The sequence below is a fragment of the Chelmon rostratus genome, chromosome 14 (assembly GCF_017976325.1).
Source record: "Chelmon rostratus isolate fCheRos1 chromosome 14, fCheRos1.pri, whole genome shotgun sequence".
Classification (NCBI taxonomy): domain Eukaryota; kingdom Metazoa; phylum Chordata; class Actinopteri; order Chaetodontiformes; family Chaetodontidae; genus Chelmon; species Chelmon rostratus.
The window spans coordinates 8,840,348-8,861,928 of NC_055671.1; the positions used below are offsets into that span (position 1 = coordinate 8,840,348).

General features: G+C 41.9%; 1 protein-coding gene across 2 annotated transcripts; it reads right to left on the reverse strand.

The window, feature by feature from the left end:
* Positions 1 to 2,544: 2,544 nt before the first annotated feature.
* tbc1d8b (TBC1 domain family member 8B) lies at positions 2,545 to 19,352 on the reverse strand. 2 transcript variants are annotated; one of them, XM_041952220.1, is made up of 21 exons: positions 19,144 to 19,352; positions 16,838 to 16,948; positions 16,466 to 16,584; positions 16,006 to 16,231; positions 15,250 to 15,490; positions 14,490 to 14,697; positions 14,191 to 14,358; positions 13,921 to 14,082; positions 13,515 to 13,665; positions 13,098 to 13,312; positions 11,931 to 12,048; positions 11,525 to 11,810; positions 11,306 to 11,435; positions 11,126 to 11,224; positions 10,974 to 11,042; positions 10,604 to 10,844; positions 10,450 to 10,515; positions 6,727 to 6,819; positions 6,506 to 6,553; positions 6,303 to 6,400; positions 2,545 to 6,140 (listed from the first exon to the last, which is right to left on the reverse strand). In XM_041952220.1, the coding sequence occupies exons 1-21, from the start codon at positions 19,268 to 19,270 to the stop codon at positions 5,676 to 5,678; spliced, it is 3,441 nt and encodes a 1,146-aa protein (XP_041808154.1). In that variant the 5' UTR covers positions 19,271 to 19,352; the 3' UTR covers positions 2,545 to 5,675. The 2 variants fall into 2 exon arrangements, with proteins under 2 accessions (XP_041808154.1, XP_041808153.1); XM_041952219.1 differs by lacking the exon at positions 6,727 to 6,819 and having other exon boundaries at positions 2,546 to 6,140.
* Between the last annotated feature and the right edge of the window lie 2,229 nt (positions 19,353 to 21,581).

The window sequence follows — 21,581 nt, forward strand, 5'->3', positions numbered from 1 at the left end:
TCAAAGACTTTTTCACTGCTGCTATAAATAGCTCTCATGCACACTTGGAGGAGCGTGGTGGGTGACATGGGGGTAGGGGACTAGAAGTTTCTCCTCCTGCATCAGCAACAACAACAAGTCGTTGCCAGCAATTTAGCCCAAATAAAGACAGAGAGGCTTGCTGTGCATCGAATCATGAAGGCAGTCATTAAACAACACAACATGGTGACAATAAATCTGTTGTAATGTATCATCTGCTCTCTGCCCTGCAGCGGGGTTAATCGTTTCTTTCATTTGGCCCAAAACTGTAAATACTTATTGGCTGTGAGTGATGAAGCTTTGATTCTCCTTCATCTTAGTTTTCCGTCTCTTATTCCGTATCTTGTGATATTTTACGCATCTACAAGACTCCTGACAAGTTTTACATTTTAAAGCGCAGCAGCATTTTGAAGTTGCAGAATTTTTATTGCTATCACATAGGGGCAACCAAGGCCAGTGGCGTGCGTGATTAAAGATCAACCCTGATGCAAAACGGTAGTCGTCAAGGTCAAGCAGACCCGTTTGTCTGTGAAATGCTTCAGGTCTCCACTGGCTTTCATTCATGTTATGAGCCTAGACAAGAGCTCTCAAACCTGCAGAGCAGCCCGATCTCTCTTGACAGGTCAAGGCTGAGAAGCGAACAGGTGACGGGGGTTGAGGTTATGAACTGTAGGTTACCACCATATGCAACCAAATCTCCGAGCCAGAATAGTATGAGTGACACGCAGAGACCATCCGTCAATGAGTCACACCGCTGCTTGTAAATCAGACAGACAGACTGCACGCTTTAGGACGAGCCAACGAGGGAACGTTTCACTGTTAATGATGATTTAGTGTTAGCCTATATGGTCCCGCGGTTTTGTCATTCCATAAAGTGGCTATTTATGTTGCTGCTGTGTCGCCAGTGAGTGTAAGACTGCGTCAATCATAAAGCCTGCGTTATAGGTCACAATATGACCCACTAACGGCAAAGAGTGACCTGTAGGATAACAAACAAGATGTGTGCTTCTCATTGCCCAAGACATTAAAATAAACCCAGCCTCTAGTGTAATTGATTTTGTTCAGTCTGCATGCTCTACACATCATGTGCCCTGGATTTAATTTCTGGTTTTGAAGTATTTTGCATTTACATCCTGCTCCCATTCAAACTGAGTGAGTAATATTATTGTAGTTTAGTGCGTGTTGGCCGTTCATCAAGAAGCTTTAAACGTCTCATATGCTGGTCATGAAGCTGCCTTCTTCAAAATTTTTTTTATTTTTTAATTTTAACATAACCATCCAAACTGAACGCCAGGATTTTTCCATTAACATCGTCACACTTACTGTAGGTTGGGTCACCACATGAGGAGGGGCCGTTTAAGGTGTCTGTGGCCACAGATCTGGACAGGAAACATGCCAGGGACTGTAGATATTTATTGTTTGCTGTTGGGGGGGTAGTCAGCTGTTGTGGGGGAGCGAAGAATTTCCAGACCTGTGTCTCAAGTCTGGAGCCTCTCTCACAACCACTGTGACAGATACAGTAAGCATTCGCTGAGTCAGAGGTGCCTGGCAAACCTTTTTAAACCACAATCGTTCATATTTTTACAACCCAGATCCCAAAAAAGTTGGGACCATGTAGTAAAATCTTTTATACAGTCATGTGTTGTCTTGCTTGTGAGCGACTGAGCCTTGCCAGGATGCTCCTTTCATACCCAATCATGATACTATCACCTGTTACCAATCAACCTGTTTACCTGTGGAATGATCCAAACAGGTGTTTTTGTACTGTTTTCAATTGAGCATATGTCAAAATGGATTAGCAAATTATTAAATTGTGTGTTTACAGTTACATTTTACAGAGTCACAACTTTTTTGGATTCGGGGTTGTACACTAACAATCCCACTATGTGACACCAAAGTCACATTCTGAAAGGGGTCCTTTGTAGTGATGAACCTACGGGGAATCTGCAGCTCCGCTCGGCTTTATGTAGCTTGAGAGCGACTTTCAACTGATTGCTGTTCAAACTTGTCTGTTTACTTTACTCACACTGGCTCTTGTAGCATCGTTTTCAGCTGCACCTGGAAGCTGTTTTCAGTGAAAAATCCCACTGTTCACTACCTGCTCAGCACCAACAGTGGACAGGCACAGTTAGCATATAGCTAACTAACATGAGACCAAAAACACAGTTGAAAGAATGTGAATGACAGACTAACACTAGACAGGTGGACACAAACACGACACCAATTAATGATAATGTTGTTTTACAACGGCTGGATGTTTGCTATATCAGAAGGTAATGTCAGCTCACAACTTGTTCTACTTAATCTATTTCAGAGAATGTAGATATGATATAGGTCGTCAATGCGTCATTTTGCATTTTACACACGTCAACTATGGATAGATTACAAGATGGCTAAAAGGTCCCTCATTGTACATGGACCCACCTTCTAGCTTTGTTGAGACATCTTAAAAATGATGTTTCTGTTGTCGCAGCCCTTTGATTCTCAAACAAGAAAGGTTAAGAGTCTGGTTGTCCAGCCATGACTATATTTATTATATTATTTATTATTATATACATAATTACCTCTTTATGATAAGCTGTTGAAATGCATATAGACAAATATAAACATGGCTTACTGACAGAGAACACAATCAGACAGAGGCTTATAAGCAGTGAACATGTCATGAGTCACATTTCAATTCATGTTGGTGTGTGTGGATCTAAGGTGCTTCAGGTGATGCTCAGAATGACCAGAACCTTATTATTCATAGAATCATCACTCTTTATTCTGGTAACTCTGCATGGAGATAAAAAAAGAAATCATAATCAAGCAGGTAAACCGAGATATCGATGCTTCACATGTTGCGCAAAAACAAGCTTTCAAGCAAAAAGGTACAGACTATAAAAGCTGTCAAACTACATTTGCACATATAAGGACTTTGTTACCCATATACTAATGCAGGAGCTGGAGCATTATCCATGCCTACTGTATACACTCTGATGCTTAATGGAAAAACTGACAGCGTGCCAGAGTGATGACAACTTCCAACCCTCTGGTTTTCCTTCCTCTGTTCCTACAGAGTTGTCGCCTTTCATGTATTTCCCCTCCAAGACAAAACCACAACCTATTCTGGGTTTAAAAAAAATAAGATCTTACGTGTCATTTTCCAAAAGAACATTACTGAGCATCAAAAGGTCTGTTTGTCTTAACCACTGTTCTGTGTTTCTTCCATGAAGAGCAACAAATGAATTCTTCAAAGCAAACTTGTCTTTTTCAAACGATTTCTTATCTTTAAGATATTATCAAATAATCAGAAATAGACGAAGCATGCCATAAATCGACACGAAATGAACCCTCACAGCACAACACATTCTTTGATAAGAGGTTGTTGTTTGCATTTCATAATAAAGTCTTGAGAGTGTGGAGATGTTACAAAGGCGGTGTGAAACCGCTGGGGAACGGTCTTACTGAAATAGTCAGAGCACGGTCAGATGTCACTGTTTCAAATAATGAAATATGAGTGTTTTGATTGATTTGGTTGCAAAATGATCAGTTACTCAGGCCCTGAAGCCCCAGGCTGAGCTCTGCTGTCGAAACTCAGTACTGTTTCATGATTTAGGTACTGAGCTGAAGTCACTGATCAAGCTTTGGATTTAAGGAGTGACAACATATAAAAGAATGGGGTGGGGGTTTTTTAATCATTTTTTACATTAGTCATGTAAACAGTGGCAGATTTGTCTTTTCAGTTCCAATGAGTCATGGACGTGTGCAAAAATGCTTATTTTCGATGAGTACGTACAACTCACTTCAACAATCAAACCCAAGAATTACACAATGAAATACATTTCAGATTGGTCCTAACATCTGAAGTAAAAATAACAACAAGAATAATAAAAATGTAGGAAACAGAGAATTGCACTTGCACTGAAAGAGCTTCTACACAAGCAGAAATAAAGCGCTCTAAATTTGTGAATTTGGCCCCTGGAGATGACAAGCTGCAGCAGAAGCGGTCAAGGCCTTTTGCAATGCAAAGCCTCTAAGATCAGGCAATCTCAAACAACATGATTTACTGAGACAGAAGCAAAAACAAAGAAAAGAAGCAGAAAATACACAGATGAAAAGAAAACAACTGAAATACTGTAAGTCAAATCTGGCTTTCTGTAGCGAGCAGTAATAGTCCATTGAAGGCTAGCATAATGTGGCTAATCCTGTAACTATGCTACTCATGCTCTATACTTTAATGTAAGCTATGTATAACTCAGTCATATACTTTATATGTCCCAGGTCAAAAAATATCCCTTTTCTCCCTTTTATTTTACACAGATTGCACCCTGAGATTTGATAAAACAAAATGTCCTTCGAAAGGTTTAAGTTGTGTCCACAACAGTCCACTAGCTCATATCTTACATTTTCAATACAAGCCTCATAAATACAATAATCAAACGACTATTGAACTGACCTCTATGTACAAAGTGCTGCACTTATACTAGAGCATAACATCCTACATATACAGTGAGACGGACATAAGCAGACAGTACATCAACCGATCGCACTGTGAAGATCGCACACAGCACATTTTCAGAAGCGGATGCAGGAGATTTCCCAACAGCAGCACTGTGGATTTCAGACTATTACACCTTTACAGACCATAGTTTCACACTTGAAGTCATGCTATAATATTCATACTGCGTTTGCTGCAGTTGGAGGAATAGACATGTGAGTGCTGTGGCAGTATGGTATCCTCTCTTGTATATTATTGCAAATGCATAATATAGTATTGAATCTTTTATCCTCTCAATAAAATGCATCTGACACTGATCACCTCAGAATTCAATGCACGGCTTCCAGGGACAACAGTGCTGCTTGCCCTTACTCACTGAACGACTGTTTATTCTCTGCCTCTATCATCTGAAAAGCTGGTGTTCCTCACAATACGTTGACAGAGTAACATGAATGTTGCTAAAGTAAGGAGACACTGAAGTCACACGACACATCAGCATTTATATTCTATATTAAACTACAGCAGTGACTTGTAATCTGACGAAAAATGTATCAAGATATCCAGAAAGACGATCTTTCTGTGGACTCTCAGTCACCTTGTCTAAGTCTTTTTGTCATGGAGTTGTACTTCAGCATGACATCAGAGGCAGAGGGAAGGACAAACCCTTGTGTTTGTGAATACAGGGGACAGTACCGAATGTCCCTTATACAATACAAAACTATATTGGATGTGCTCCATGGCATAGAGAGGAACAAATATCTTAAACTCAACTTAAATTCTGAAGAATCTGAAGCTACATGAGAGAGTGAATTTAATCAGCGATGGTTGAAAATGCATAATTAGATCTGAGGAACGACAGGCTACAGTATGTCTGCAACGAGGCTTCACATGAAAATGCATTGAAGGTGTTGGTCAGTGTTGCAACAGGGTTTAAAGTGTCTTCAAGATGTTGTGCCTTATGTGTTTCATCAGCCATCGCTGCTGATCATCATCTGCCTGAACATACAAGCCCCACACACGCACACACACATACACACAGATTGTTAAATCTGATGTCTCCTCCTGCAATATGGCCTCACCAAAACCCACTGTCCTATCCGAGTGGAGAAAGGAAACTCATGGTGACTTCTGGGTTTGAATCTGAAGCAAAGTATCAATTCACTTATGTATTCCTTCACTTATTTGCCTTAAGTTTCAGCTGGGCGACCTTAGCTTGTCCCAGCTTAGTCTGAAAGTCGACAGGCCTTTCAAAGAAGGTCACTATGGCCGGCTCATTGAGCAGAGAGGCCAGGACCTGCTCGAACGAAAAAGACCACTCCATCTCTGAGAGGTTGGGCCCTGCATCCTGACTGCTGTGGGAGCCGGAGGTGTCGGAGCTCTCCGGGGTGGTAGTGGCTTCTTTGGTTGAAGGCTCCTCTGCAGCTGCAGCAGCAGCAGCGGTGGTGGTGGTGGTGTCTGCAGCGGTGTCGGCAGGCTTTGTGGATTCAGGGGGGCTGCTCGGCTCCTGCAGCCTCCGTCCCACCTCCTCCATCCTCAGGAGGAGGCTGGTCACATGAGCCACAGCTCGGTACAGAGACTCCTCCTCTGGATCACCATGAAAAATGTTGTACAGGGTCTTGGAGAACTGGATGAACTGAGCCTGACACAGAAATAGAATCAGTAAGAATGTGTTGTACTTAGATAATTCAACATATCACATAGGTCCCTTTGTTGTGAAATTCTGAAGCAAATTCTTCTGTTTTTGTCACTCCAGGCAGAAAACCGTCTCTTTAGCTAATAAACAACACATGGATTGACTTACCTGATTAATTCGGGGTAGATCCTTGATGGTTTCCTCTTTTTTAAGTATTTCATTTTGCCATTGTTTCAGGTAGGCCTGCAGGTCCACTTTTCCTCTACCTGTGAAGTTCATACACAAACTCGACATCACACACACAATTAAGACACTTACAGGTTTTAATTATAGCCATGGAGTGTTTGTGATGAAAATGGGTGAAATACTACCTCTTTCAGGGCTTTTCCTTATCACACCATCTTCAGGAAGGTCAAATGCTGAAATATATAAGCAGCATGTGAACAAACTGTACAGAGAAATGCTTCAGAAACAATCAATGCATTCAAGGACATCAGGCAAGCATCAAGACACAATCATGACAGAATTTAGGAGGAGAGGGTAAAAGGGAAATCTGAGTTTTAAAGGGAAAAGAAGGCGTAAAGAGGCTAACCAGAGAGTCTACTCAAGTGAGAAGAGTCTTCAGTCGCTGGAACAAAGTGCTGGATTCTTTGTTCCTTTATGTGCAAAGGACTACCTGTGAAAGCTAGAAGATACTGACTGTGAGTGCACTGAGAGGAAAGATGAAGAGACAGGGGTGACAGAGGAGCCACATGAGCAATGCAGATGAGATTTGTTAATGGATTTATTGAAAGAAAACACAGGCGTCCATATACACTGATTTATCAGTTAATGATACACACTGTAATGCAATCCCATCTCACAGTCCTGCAATATGTTTGTGAAGCTTACACTGCCATGTTTTTTCAGTTTAACTGCGTCAAGCCTCAAATCTACGATGATGTTGAAGATTATACTGTAGTTAGTGGTGATGTGCTGGAATGCATCATATTTAAATGGGTTTCTAATCATCCTTTTACTTTAGGCGGGGCTAATCAACTGATAAATCGTTGTTATGTACAGTATTATTGCATTCATTGCAGAAACATACATGTATCAAATTGAATAAATTCAGCATCCGTCTGTGCAAAGAAAGTTAAGTATTGTTTAGAAAATAAAATAATCCAATCCCTTGTAAAACACTTCTGACTTCTATATTTTTAGTTTCTCACTCCGCTTTTATATGTGCTATACTTCTGTGCTCCAAAGCCTGCCAATGGCTGTGTGTGTGTTTGTGCATGCATGCGTGTCAGTTTGCCCTGCTGGACTAAGCAATTACCCTCACAAGCCAACAGTGTCCTTTTATTTGCCCGACAGCTTTGCGTCGCATGAGAGGATCTCCATGTCGGTTAGTGGTTCAGTGTGTCTGTGCCATGAAATTTGTTGCTGATATTCAAGATCCAAACAGAGTGAACCTTAATGACTATGATGACCTTTCTTTAGTTACAAGACTCAGATTCAAATTTCCAACGGTTATTATTATAGTTATCTAGTTATATTATTATCAATATTAACCAATTATTTGAAACCTAATGTCCAGACGATCTCTGTCATATTCTTCCTTTTCCTTTGTGCTAACGAGACATCCAATTATCACCTTTGAATCTAATGACCAGCTGTGGAAATATTTACACTAAATGTCAATTTACACACAAGATACAGTTCAGGTAACAGTCCATTTGCCATGTGATATCATGTTCGTGCTCCACACTTGTACAATCGTGCAACCCCAACACTCCTATCTGTAATGCTCTCAGAACAGGAAAAACCCTCACTATGTTCACCCAGCATTTCATACTGTGGTACGCAGAACAGTGCAGCCTTTAGCAGAGATGTAGCTATAAGTTAAAGGCACAACAACAAGACACGACCAATTAGAACAGAGATGATGTTGCTGTGTAGCCCCTCCTGTCTGACTGAAGCCGATGAGTGGATACAGCTGCTGTACTGTGTGCCTGGACTGAGAAACCTGTAGACTCTGAGCTCTAGATAGCACATATTTTCATTTCCTTGATCAATGGGGCTTTTGGCACCGTTACAATGTCAGACTTTGATGTGGGCTCCAGCTCGGTCCATGAAAGCTCAGGGCTGTCCCACCGTGAAATCGGCAAGTGTTTGTGGTCAATGCAGTTTACTTTTTCAGCTCTCTGTGTACACTTTCAGTCCACAACCCTTAGCTTCAGGGGAGATTTAAATGATATCACCATGTTGGTGTTGTTCCTAAATCATAATTAATGTTGCTGCAGGACTGTCATTGCAACTGACCAAAAAGGGACAAAGTCCTCATACAGAGCAGGTTATGGTGGATGAAGGGGTAAAGGTCAGGATTTTCACCCAGAACACTGGAGTTTGTGTCCTGGGTGGAACTTATTGTTATATTGTTGACTTGTTATTTTTAGGCTTAGTTCACTTATTACTTTGAGTTTGTTTTTGTTTTCTGTCACGTGGTTCTGTTTAGGAAAAGATCACAGTTTGGGTTAAAATAGACTCTTTCACAACGCTAACCATGTGTTAAAAAAGCTTCTTCTATGTGCACATTTTTCCGGCCTTTTTTCCAAGTCGCAAAGCTTTGACATCAAAACAGCTGCAATGATGGTCCTGGAGCAACATAATTATGATGATGTAGGATATCAGATCATGCCTTGAGGGAAAACTTATCATCACATGTCTTGTGTCTCTCAGTCTGAAACATCAACCTCACACTTAACTTTCCACAGAAACATCACTGCCATTCTCACGAAAGTGCTGTCCGAAGATTCAGCCTGTGAGGGTTCAGTACTTAAAGCTGCAGTGGACAACAACTGAACTAAGACAATGCAAAACCTTTCACCTCTCTCTCTGCTTCCTCATATCACTCCCACCAGCCCCTCCCACCAAACCCACCCACAACCCACTCTCCACAGTGTTACCCTTGCCAAGACCCCGGTCCCTTTCGCCACGACTCATCTGTTCAAAAACGCCCCTCCGGCGCTTCATGACCACGGGGCAGAATGCCCCAGGCTTCAGAGCCAGAGAGGAAACAACAGTGGATAAGAGGCTCGTACGTGCACGCACGTACACACACTCAAAAGTCATGACCCACTGCTTGTCATCATGCCTCTTTGCCGTTTGTCAACATGAGCACCATGGCATCGAACATAATGAGTCCGAAGCCCCGTGTGAAGCCGACACATACAGAAAATCTGCAGGATTTTCCACCATTAAATCAGGCTTTCCCTTTCACGTTCTACAGCAGTGGCACAGCGCTAAAGATAGTGTGGAGACAGCCTACGGCTGGCTACGAGAGACAGACTTTCACCATCTGAGGGGATGAACACATGCATCTGCATTTGCAGAAGAGCCAATAGGAACACCCTCTCTCTAAAATGACCTGCGATCGCTCAACGTCTTCCATCGAGGGCTAGATTTTCTAAAGACTGTAAACAGAGCTAAGGGGAGGTGCAGAAGTCTAGTTTTCTCTCAGGCCACTTGAATTACAATATGCTGAATGGTTGTTATGGAATTTTGCCCAATGACACCAAAAATAAACGACCTACCACAGCCTCTACTCTGTAGCAACAAGATGGGACCTGTCCTTGGTGCTGAAGCAGTACGCACTCTCTATGAGACACAAAACAAGCTTTACTGCTTGATGTTCACTGGTCTGGCATGTCACAAACTGTGACTCAGTACTCTTGTGTTGTGAAGCTGTCAGTTGTTATTTGAGCACTTCTTCCTCATCACAGATCCTCTTTATGGGGAAACTAGCCCGCTGCAAAATGCCCTTACAGCTCCTCACATCCATTGTTGCCATGGCGAAGGTCTTTCACCCAACACAGCCTATTCTTACCCCTGCCTTCAAGCACGCACTGCCACATCATGCAGACGAGAGCCACACATTCAAGGACAGTTTCTTCCCCCAGGCAATGTGCTCACTCGACAAATGCTGAGTTGTGGACTGGATTATTGAAATGGCAACTCACATACATTCAAGCCATGTAAACCACAGGCTGATGCAAGTCTGTCTGACCTTGGGTATACTTTAGGCTGCTTTTGTATGTCTGTTGCTGCTGTGTTACTGCTGTCATGGAACAGCATTGGGTAGAATTTAGAGACTGTAAGGATCTAGTCTGAAAACATTTGCTGCACTTGAATTCTGAACCAGCAGAAGTATATGATCACTGTAGATATGTTGTCAGAGAAAGGTCAGAAGTTGAAGCTGAAGATACACTAAAAAAAAGATCTATTTTATAACTTTACAAGAGACAGGCAGACATGACTGATGTTCATTACTCACCTGGTGGCAGATGCAGCTTGAAGAGGAATTTCAGCTTATTTGTGAAAGATCCACAGTACAAAGTATCTGCGGGAGAGGCAATTTGAAATTATAGCAGCGAGGTTACTGAGGATAAGGGCTGCATTAGTGGAGAGCAGAGAACGAGTGAATATACCAAGGGCAGAGCAGAACTCTTTAAAGTTGACGAGGCCGTCTTGGTTTTCGTCTATCAGGCGGAAGATCCAGAGAGAGAGGGTGCTCTTGGTGGTGCAGAAAGCCCAGGGCTCCAGCAGGGAGAAGAGCCCGCTGAACTGTTGGAAACCCAACTGGTACTGCTCCAGATAGGCCAGGCTGGGGTCATGATGGAGCAGAGTGGGACTCTTCATTGTCCAGTAGCAGCAAAGGAAATGCTGCCTCTAAAAACAGAAGGAACATAGAAGAGAAGCATGATGTTTCTATCTTTCAATTCTTCATTATGACTGTTTAATTTTTTTTTTTTTTTTTTAGAATAACACTGAAGATACTCTATTGCACCTCTGACTCACTTTGAACAAGTTATAAAGCTCATCAAGCTGTGAGGCGCTGAATCTGACTTCTTGGGACACCACCCGGATCTGAAAATAGATTTAAAATTCATCCTTAATACCACATTAACAGTGCTATTTCGCTAACTACCGTGAACTCGATCGTCACTTACAACATTTTGTTTGGTTGTATCTTCCAGCGTCTGGATCACATGCAGTTTGTTCCTCCTCCGTGAACTCTCCACTTCCTCTGAGCGGATATGTCCATATTTCTAAAGCAAAGCGGAGTTAGTTAAATCAACCACAACGCTGACATCACTGAACAAAACTCGTGTGAAAAAATCTTGCATTACCTCGTAGGCCTCTCGGATCAGTGCGCTGATATCCACACTGAAGTGGGATGCTTTATCATTATTGCCCACTGAAGCTTGCTGCACTGTTGGAGGCAACGGACTGTCTTTGTTTGTCACGCTGTCAAAGAACCTGAAACGACACCGACAGATAGAGGCAATTATTTACACAATAATAATGTTTAAATACATCAGCCTTGCTTTGTTTGTATTCACACAGACTTGTTGAGGATGGTGACGGCCTCAGCATCGTCGTGGCAACTGATCAGAGCCTCCATGTTGTAGTCCAGCACCGCCAGGCCGAGCTGCAGGATGGCTTTTATGCCGTCGTAGAAAAAACAGTCCACCACGTTCACAGCGCTCTCTATGGGCAGGACGCTGATGAAGAGAGTGAGGAACCAGGACAAGGACACGGACGAGAAGAAGCTCAGGTCTGTCATGTGCTCCACCAGCTGGGGCAGGTTTTCTCGAATCAGATCCTCAAACACCGCCTGATCGACCAGTGCGCCTGAAGAAAGATCGGCAACATTTCAGAATACAACCAAATTCCTGAACTCCTTCATATTTGATGTTCCAAAATGACGAGCAGAGGCAGTATGAGAATGGCATCCTTTGCTTCCCCTCTCACCAATAATTCGGCGGTTAAAGTAATCCGGCAACATCCTCTCACAGACGGCCACTAACAGCCAGAAAGCCTCCTCTTCTTTCGCATAGAGAAGGAGAACGGAGGTGAGAATGTTCATGGCCTGAATGGGGGGAAAAAAGGACACACTTAAAAAACAGACTACTTCGGTTGTAAGTGTCCGGTGAACTGCAGAGAGGACGCCATTATAAAGGCAATTTCAGAGCATCAGTGCCTTTTTAAAATGTTTTCAATGGTTCTAGATCACTCGCGCACTTGTGGATTTATCTGAGCTTCAGAGCCTTTCTTTAAAGTACTTGGCCTTTTTAAAAATCACCTCTCCTTTTCAGAGCTGCTGCACTCCTCAATGTCATGAAATGACCAATCACAGTAATGGAGACATGGGTTTTTAAACGGGCAAGGGTTAAAGGTTTTGTTGAAGCCTGTACCATAACCGTCATCTCACCTAAAACAGCAGAAACAAGATAATCTCACACACATTACCACCAGAAATGGTAATTGTATATTTATGTGCAAGTTTTTCATTTTTATTGCATCTTTTTAAACCTACCATGACATCACCCATTGGTTCGTGGACTACTGTTTTGTAGCCTCAAGTGTGGTATTATGGCCATGACGGCTGTCTTGGTTTTTTTAGCCAGAAGTGACCATATTTGAGGTGGATACTCATTGCTACGCCTCTATGCTGATTGGATCTGACTGAGAGCCTAAGGACACACTGTGGTGATTGGCGACTTGCCAATCACAACGTAGCCACACCCTAAAGCATACGCCCAGAATGAGACCAAAGTTTACTAAATGAACATCATGCTGTATTGAAGAGGACTTGAGCAACTGAGACCATAAACTCATTAGGAAAATGTTTACTGAGGAAATGAATCAAGAGAAGAGCAGTAGCTCATTTTCTCATAAGCTTACATACAATCTTACTTCTTTTTGTAACCAGCGGGGTTGCTCTCTGCTGGCCATTAGAAAGAATGCAGTTTAAGGCACTTCAACAGTGCTTTCACTTTTCAGACTCCATCCGCTATTTATACAGTCTATGGTGATAATAGTCTTCCTGATGCAATCTTCTGCATTTACGTCAAAGCCTCAAAGAGCGTTTGTTATCAGTGTCGATCAGGGCTTTTCTGCCTGAAGAAATCAAAGTACCTGGCAGTAGCCAATTTTGGGGTTCCTGTATGCATAGGCAGTAAGGACTCTGCGTAGAGCTGAGATTCCTGTGTCACTCTGAAAGGCAGGGTGCTCTGGCAGAGAGCGGTGCAAGTCTCTCTCGATCTCGTCTGTAGCCAAAGTGCTTGTGCCAAGAGACTGTTCGACCAGCTCGGCGTAATAGCCCGGATGAGTGGCCATGTCGTTCACGGCTCCTACAGAGGCAGAACCACAGTCAGTCCAAAAACAGATGCCGCCGAGATCCCACACAAACCACGTTCTACTCAATTATTTATGTGAGTGAGCACTCGAGGGCTTAACACTTTCAATCATGCAAGGATTCATCAACAAATCACTGACACTTCAGATCACTTACTGTACATACCACGGCGAGAGTAATGTCTGCTGTCTAAATACCTGAAAGCAGCATCCACAGCTCTCCTCTCAAGGCCTCAGGAACACCACGGACGATCAAATCTCGTGTCTTCCTGGTGAAGAACATACTTGTGCCACGTCCGTATTCAGAGAAATGGATGTTCCAAGACTGTTCCTTCATCTTTTCTTTAAGCTGTCAAAACACACAGAGTTGTGACTGTACATGCTCTGCAATGCTGTTTAAACTGGTTGTATTTTTAAACAGATGCATGCTCCATTTTTATTTAGGTCCACCCCTGAATAGACGCCCACCTGCACACCCCCATCCTGCAGTTTCATTACATCAAGGTAAACCAGTCAGATTTTCTAAGTGAATGTGAAAGTTTTCCACAAAATGCAGCTGAAAACAAGCAGTGTGTTTCTTTTGAAGAAAATTTCTGGTATTTACCATTTTGGGGTCAAGGTTTTCAACATCTTGGGGGTGGAAAACAGTCATGAGAGCCTCTGTGCTTACAGCCTTGCTGCTGTCTTTCTGCCCCACCATCAGTGTTACGTCCTCTGGGTTGTCCTCGAAGTGGTTGATGAGTGACTGGCACTCGCCTCGTATGGCCTTAGTGATAAACAAATCTCATTTTTCAATGTCAGACACCACTGCAAACTACAGAATAATAACACAGAATGCAGAGCGCAATGGCACAGATAAATCAAAGCATGTTACCTCTGATGAAGCAGAGTGCTGAGGGCTGGCACTAATCCCACACCTGCTACGGATTGTGTTGGCTAGCCGCTGGTAGTCCCGAACCTCAGAGAAACGCAGCGCCCTCTTGCCACGCACACACACCGTCAAAGCCCTGCTGCTGGAGTCTGGCTTCTCAACATTAACAACCTGGAAGAACGTTGGCAGACCACACAGTCGCTTCGGAATCTGCTATTCATCAGTATACAGGCTGCTGGTTGAGACATTATTGGCAGTGCTTTTATCAATCAACAAAAAATGCTGCCTTCGGTTCACTTTACCTCTCGCATTGGAATGATGACATGGCATTGGCTTCCATCCTGGCTGGCAAAACACAGGTAGTTCTCAGACAGGCAGATCTTGCCAAGCGTGTTAAAATGGCTGAAGGGCACCCACAGGAAGCTCTCATGCACTTCTAACAGATTTTCCTCTTTGGGAAGCCTGAAAAATGCCCGGAACTGCTCACTCTTTGCATGAGCTTCTAGGCCTCTGCAGGGGGAAGGAAGTAAAGTCATGAGCGGAACATCGTGTTTAAGTTTTGTTAGAACATCTTTTCAGCAGCCTCCAGACTCACATGCACAGCAGTCAATAACCTCTCTTTTGTGCTCATGACTGTCACTTTCTGTATCATTCTTTCAAGCACTGGAATATTAGACTATTTCTGTGCCTAAAACTGCTTTAGATAATTACAAATATATTAACTCCTACAGATACTGTTAGTATGGACAGGTAGATCATTTTGTTTAAGGTTAGTTTCTAAATTGTAGTATCTCTATTTAGAAGCGTGCGTGATTCTAGTAGATCAACCTCAAATCAAAAGCTGGCAAAGCTGGCACAGTATAAGGTCATCAGAATAGTCAGAGTAAGCAACTACAGTAGGTTGATTTTAAAAATACATGGCACTGGTGCATGACCACCTTTAAAACAAACACAAATGCTATTTGACTCCCGTCAGACTTTGTGTTTACTCTGGTTCTTCAAGTTGGCAGCCAGCACTAACAGGATCGTGTAAAGCTGTGCAGCGTAGCAGGCAGACAGTACCTCTTGGTAATTTGCAGGGGGTCAGAGAGCGCTGGCTCTCTCTGGAAGGCCTCCTTATCAAAAAGGCGTTTGATGGAGTAGTCGGCCAGCTGTTCCATGATAACAAATGTTTCATTAAGGTGCAGCAGCATGGAGAAGTAGTGATCCTCCCCATGAGCCAAGACATGGATGCTCTCAGTCAGTATAACGTTAGAGGTTTTCTCCAGCCTCCAGATCTCGTCCCAGGAGATGACCAGCTTCACTGCAAAGTCATCACAATGAATGAAAACAAAATCAGGGTTAAGTCCCAAAGCTGCAAGGACAAGGGTTTTGAACAGAGGGGTAAATCTGTGTTGTTGTGCCTGTGTAATTCTGTTTTCTTTTTGTCAAATAAAGTCCAATTTCTCATTAGATATATAATATATGAATATATATGAATATATGAAATGCACTGCAGTAAAAACCCATTTCATGGAGCCATTTTAAAGAATTACTGATACCAAAAAAATAAATGTTCACTGACTCATTGTGAAGATTCTTCAAATGTCACTCTGTGTCATGAAAATAAGTGTTATCCATTATCCATACTGCTTTCAAGTTCGCCTCCACTATGCAGTCAACTACAGTTTAATAGCTTTTTAACCATTATGGCAGCTGTCATTACTTAGAGCTATTTTCTAATGCATGAAAGCTCACCACGGTGGCTGCTATGCGCTGCCACGGTCTTTGTTACCACCAATCAACATTATCAGGACAAATGGCGCAGAAATAGCTTACCCTCAGCTCCCAGCAGGTATGAATAGAAGCACAGGAAGTTTGTGCTGAGGTAGAGCCAGCCCTGGCAGGGCACTTTGCCTTTCCAGTAGCTGCATGAGTAGTATGTGACCAGCTTTTCCTCCGGTGGCAGCTCAAACCACTTCTCAAACCTCAAGAGTGCCTCTCGGAACTTCTCAGGATCGTCCTCCAGCACTAGGGACGCCTTCCCTTCCTCGGCGATAAGACCCTGACACATTAAACATCGAGGGTTAGAGAACAATGCATCATCTTCCTTAAGGTGTTCAAATCAACATCTTTCTGTCAATAATGGAAAAAAATAGTAATTCAGTCAGGGAGTTTGTTAATACAAGAATTAAGAATCCATTATCATATTCAGTATTTTATAGCATGACAATTGCAGCCCTGCTGAGTGGTTCAGGTCATCCCCAGTGAAGGAAAACTGATTTTCATAAATTCTTACTCTAATCTTGCCCTGTACAAAGCTGGTGATGTCTTCACTGGAGTCGAAAACAGAGAGCGTCCTCATGATGTTCTGCTGCAGCCAATCCCAGTGCTGAACAATCTCCTCTTTGGTGACACCTGACCCAACATCAAGGGTGAAAAACAAAATCATGCCAAATTTCATGTTTGAGGGGTTTTTTTTATGTTTATCACAGGAAAGACAACATCCTTTATACTGTAGAGTCTGATATAACTTTTGCTGGACTTCAGTACATTAACAGTGACTGTTGTAATACAATTTAAATGTGACTGAATAGGTAATATCTTCCACTAATACTTTGATGGCATTATCAGAATGTTTGCCAGAATAAGATGAAATCCAGTGACATACCACATGCTATTGACCAATACACTTGGGAGTCTGGCGTATGGTGTAGAATGCGGTAGGGGGCAACTTTGGATGTGGAGTCCAACACAGTATCCAGAGTTCCCACAAGCAGGCCTGTAACATACATACATTGATATTTAGAATGTAATTAAAATGTTACACGTGACCTTCAGCCATGTGACGCCTTTGTGAAATCTGAAAGACAAATATTTTTATTTATACTTGGATCGCGGACTGTGCCTTTAAACTCGCCCCGACAGACATAGAAGTGAAAGATCCCTCGGGTCCATGCCAGAGCCGGCGCACAACTAAAATTAGCAAAATCCGTTAGCTTTACTATTTCTCTCTGACATGCCCTCCATGAATAATTAACCATGTCGCAGTGAAACCACACTCATGCACTGCATCAGCATTACACTGCCATGCCCGCTGAACACGGACCAGCTCTCCACATGTTCTACCAGAGGAGCTACAAACACAGCTCACTTAATTTATGTTCTCATCAGAGAAGAACGGCATCAAACAGTCGAGGACAGACTTTAACACATAAAAGACGCTGGACATAAAAGGCTCTTGTGCTGGAGAGAGCTTCAAGTGCTGCACGCTATGCACAATCGGGCAGTATTTCACCTCTGCTATCATTACACCACCCAGACAAAACATCGGTCCTTTCGTCCCCAGCTAGAACACCACTCATTATCATTAATTACCCTACAGCTGTCACACTGTGGCATGTGGTTAGATCCTGTAGGTCACAATCATTGGTGGCATTACAAGCACTACTTTTATACTTTCAATGATTTTCAAAGATCCAAGGTAGCAAAGAATGTCATGCAGTTAAGGTTTACACAACAGGTTGTGTCTAAATCAGAAACTCACAAGGGGTGTCGCTATTTCTAAGAGTTCACACATAGCTGCTATGTAAAAAACTGTTTCAGTTAGTCACACTGAACATGCATCACTCTCCTCTGTAACTGGAAGCACAAAATCTGTTGAAGGTCAGTTACTGTCTCTCAGAGGTTATTTGCCTTACAATAAGGATATAATACAACAGTAAACACAGTAATGAAAATAAACACAGTTAAATATGAAAGACGTGTCATTTCAAGACATCTTATCAGTAGCCTGCTCATAATATTGCTGGCCAGTTATACCTTGCATATGTTTTTGTTACTCACTCACACACACAATGTATATTTATATACGTTTCCATATAAAGAGGGAAAGCTGCTATCCCAGCTCTACAAAAGACCTGTAGAATGGCTGAAATGATTAGTTGACGAATTGATTAGTTGATCGACAGGAAATTAATGAACAAATTTTGGTAATTAACTAAGTAATTTAACAACTTGTAGGATTTGCTGCCCTTTTTGAGGTTTCATATCATCAAAAATTCAATAACTCTGGGTTTTGGACTATTGGTAATAATTGACAGATTAATCAATAATGAAAACAATCATTGGTTGCAACCCCAGTCTGTAAAAACAACAGCCGTTGTCAGGGTTTTCTCTCCATGCTAAAAATATTCCATCTCATTTCAGCAAAGCCTGATATAACCTATATTACAACTCAACTAAGCATCAGTGTCCCCACAGCTGCTGACACATTCACTGTCCAGGGAGCAGCAGTCCCTGTCATTGCAGTGACATTATAAAGGGTTCTCCGTTATATTTGAAGCTTCGGGGAGAAACTGGAGCAAATATTCACAAACCCACTGAACTGCCCTGTGGCAGGAAGTCAGTCAGTACCGCCACTCCAAAGTGCATGCTTCTGAGTCTGCTTCTGAGTCTGCTTTTGTCAGCTGGTAATGTGACTCCAGTCTAAATCTGACAGAACAGTGTCTCGTCAAGTTTTCAGGCCCATGCACATCCTGTAACCCCACCACAGGGCAGTGAAATCAGCAGGAAATGAACCGGGGAGGGAACACACACACTCACTTCTCCCCATGTAATCTCCTTGTCAACTCTGTGCTGTACCAAACCAAATAAGCCAGTGCACCGACACGTACGCTCACAGAGACCTTCGCTCCTGCAGACTGGTGTGTCAACATGAGAAACCAGCTCTTCAGCACCTAAACTGACTCGTGTAATGCTGACACTTGCCTTGTACCTGTTGCTATGAGGGTATTTTACTGTGGACGAGCACGCTACCGAGCAGCACCCGCCCTGTACATGGCAGGCAGCCGTTAGCCACACAAACGAACAGCGAGTTAACCCGTTAATAACGTCTTTATTTAAATGAGGTTTGGCGAAGCCGCAGCAGCTGTCCTACACACGCGAGGGAGGTGAAAACATAACGGCTAATGTTACCTGTCAAACCGCCTCCACCTTCTCCGTAGCCCCGTCTCCTTTGCAGTACGAAGTACTCATTATCCTCCTCGGTGACCCATAATTTAAACGCGTTTTTCAGCAGAATCTCGTCAGGTTTGAGCCACATGTTTCAAATGTCATGGAGTTATCTCTGAAATCCAGCTGACATGCCACTGTTATCTGTTACGTGGCCCGACATCAATCCCGTGGACATTTGTTTGTGTCCGAATCCCTCCCTTCCCACGTCGACAAGAAATGCTGCTAACGTCGCGAGGCATTCTGGGATTGTAGTTTTTGATGAGAAGGCGGTCCTCAGAGATTCACCATCAGGGACCAGCTGTTTCATGAATGAAAAATGAACTACCGAGTAATTGGTTCGTTTATTTCTATTATATTTGCCCCTCTTTCATTCATAAGCAAATTATTTTTTTCACCCAAGCTGTAATAGTTTTTAATACTTCAAAATTAATAAATGCGAATATGTTTTGCAATCAAATTATTAACCTCAAAACTAAAGATAACAGAGAAGGGTAGTAATTAAATAAATTAAATAATAAATAGATGAGTAGATTATTAAATGAAATGTAACACATGACTAGCAGAAAAAATGCTAATACTAAAAGAATTATTAAGACTTGAAAAAGTGCATGTTTTATTTGGACTTTTCCATTCTATGTACATTTTTTTAGTATTAATGTTTTAATTTCTGCTAAAAGAACACATTGAAAGCATCACTTGAATGGCCTTGTGACAGGACTTGCTTTACATTTTTGTCTGACTTGTTGGTTTTGTAATCATCTGGACTCCTAAATATTGCCAGAATAGTGTTTTTATACTGTGGCTGCTGCTGTTGTTGGTATCTCGCAGACACAAAGAGCTAACAAGGCATACTGTACACTGTAGGGGAAGATTCAGTACCTCTACTGTGTCTCTTCAGAGTTTCTACAGCACCACTGCCTATATCTCAAGGACTATATATATTAGTTTACTTGGCACTGTCTAAAGGCTTTTTACGGACCCAGTGAACAACATTCTGGAAACTGCTTTGTGATGAAGTGTCCACTGGGTCCTAAATGTAATGTAAACAGTAATAGTACCCTCATAAACATCCTTAGGTCTTGATGACAGACCCCTAGAATAAATTTCTGCTCACTGACACGTTAATGATTTGAATAACATGGAGCGAGGACATGTAGATAAGAATATGCCACCACTTCTTCAAGACTGTTTTTATTTTATTGCCTGTGTCCTTCACCACAGTAATGCTGGGACAACCTATAAAGCAAGGACACTTTCTAAAGATGTTGCCTGACCTACAAATAAAAACTATAAAAGTCTTCAAGGTACAGGGAATCTATGCTGTGCCTATGATATTATCATGACACATTCCATGGTGGTAATTGAGCACTTTAATAAATGTAAAAACAGAAAATGCATTATCAAACATGCCTGAACATGAGCTTCAGTTGAACTCTGTGCAGTCTGTAAAATGTAATACTGCCAGAGTTAAATGACTGTTGCTTCACTGAAGGAAATGAGAGTACCAGGATGGCTGATTCACTTGCCAGGAAGCTGGAATGAGGAGGTCAGCATTATGAACAACTGAAAATCCCCTTTACCAACTAAGACTGAAGATGTACGTGGCACAGCTTAATGTGAACTTCCGTAAGAAGCATTGTGACTTGATGAATTTAACGACACATAGTAAATTATTATTATATTACTGTTTGATCTAAGTTGCATCTATTTATTTGATCCATATTATTCAGATTTCAACCACACTGAGGACCAGATAGGTTTACTATTTGAATCAGTAGTCAGCATACTTAGATACTGATAGTGAAACTGATATCAAACTGTGAAAAGTCATTGAAATTAATTGAATTAAAAAATGGAATAGTGTTGTTTAATTAAAGCAACACATGTTTCATCGTTTATCCGTTTGCTCTTGTTGCTCATCTTCTGTGATATATATCAATATATAATTGAAACTTTAGAAGGTAATCAGTGTTCTCAGTCTGGTTTTTGCTGCCCCCAAGTGGCCATGTTTAAAACGTGCTAATTTCACAGGCTTTGAGGACACTTTATGCATTAGCAGTATGAATATTGTTTAAATTGAGATGGTTTCATAATAATAATAAATAAATAAATAATAGCTCTCCACCAAAATTTTCTTCAAAATACAACCTTTGATAACTTAAGGACACATTCTGGGCTCTGTACTGCACTGGGCTACATGAAAGGCTGATTTTTGCTGATAATGTCCTTCAAAACTGTTTGTATAATACATAAAATTCTCTATTTCCGTTGGTTAAATACCTCAATCATAATTCAGTACCAGGTATGTGCACTGCATCCACAATCTCTAGTTTTGTGATTTTTTGCTTGGCTAATTGAATGTTCAATTAATTAAAAAAAAAACTTTGCTGTCAGGATTT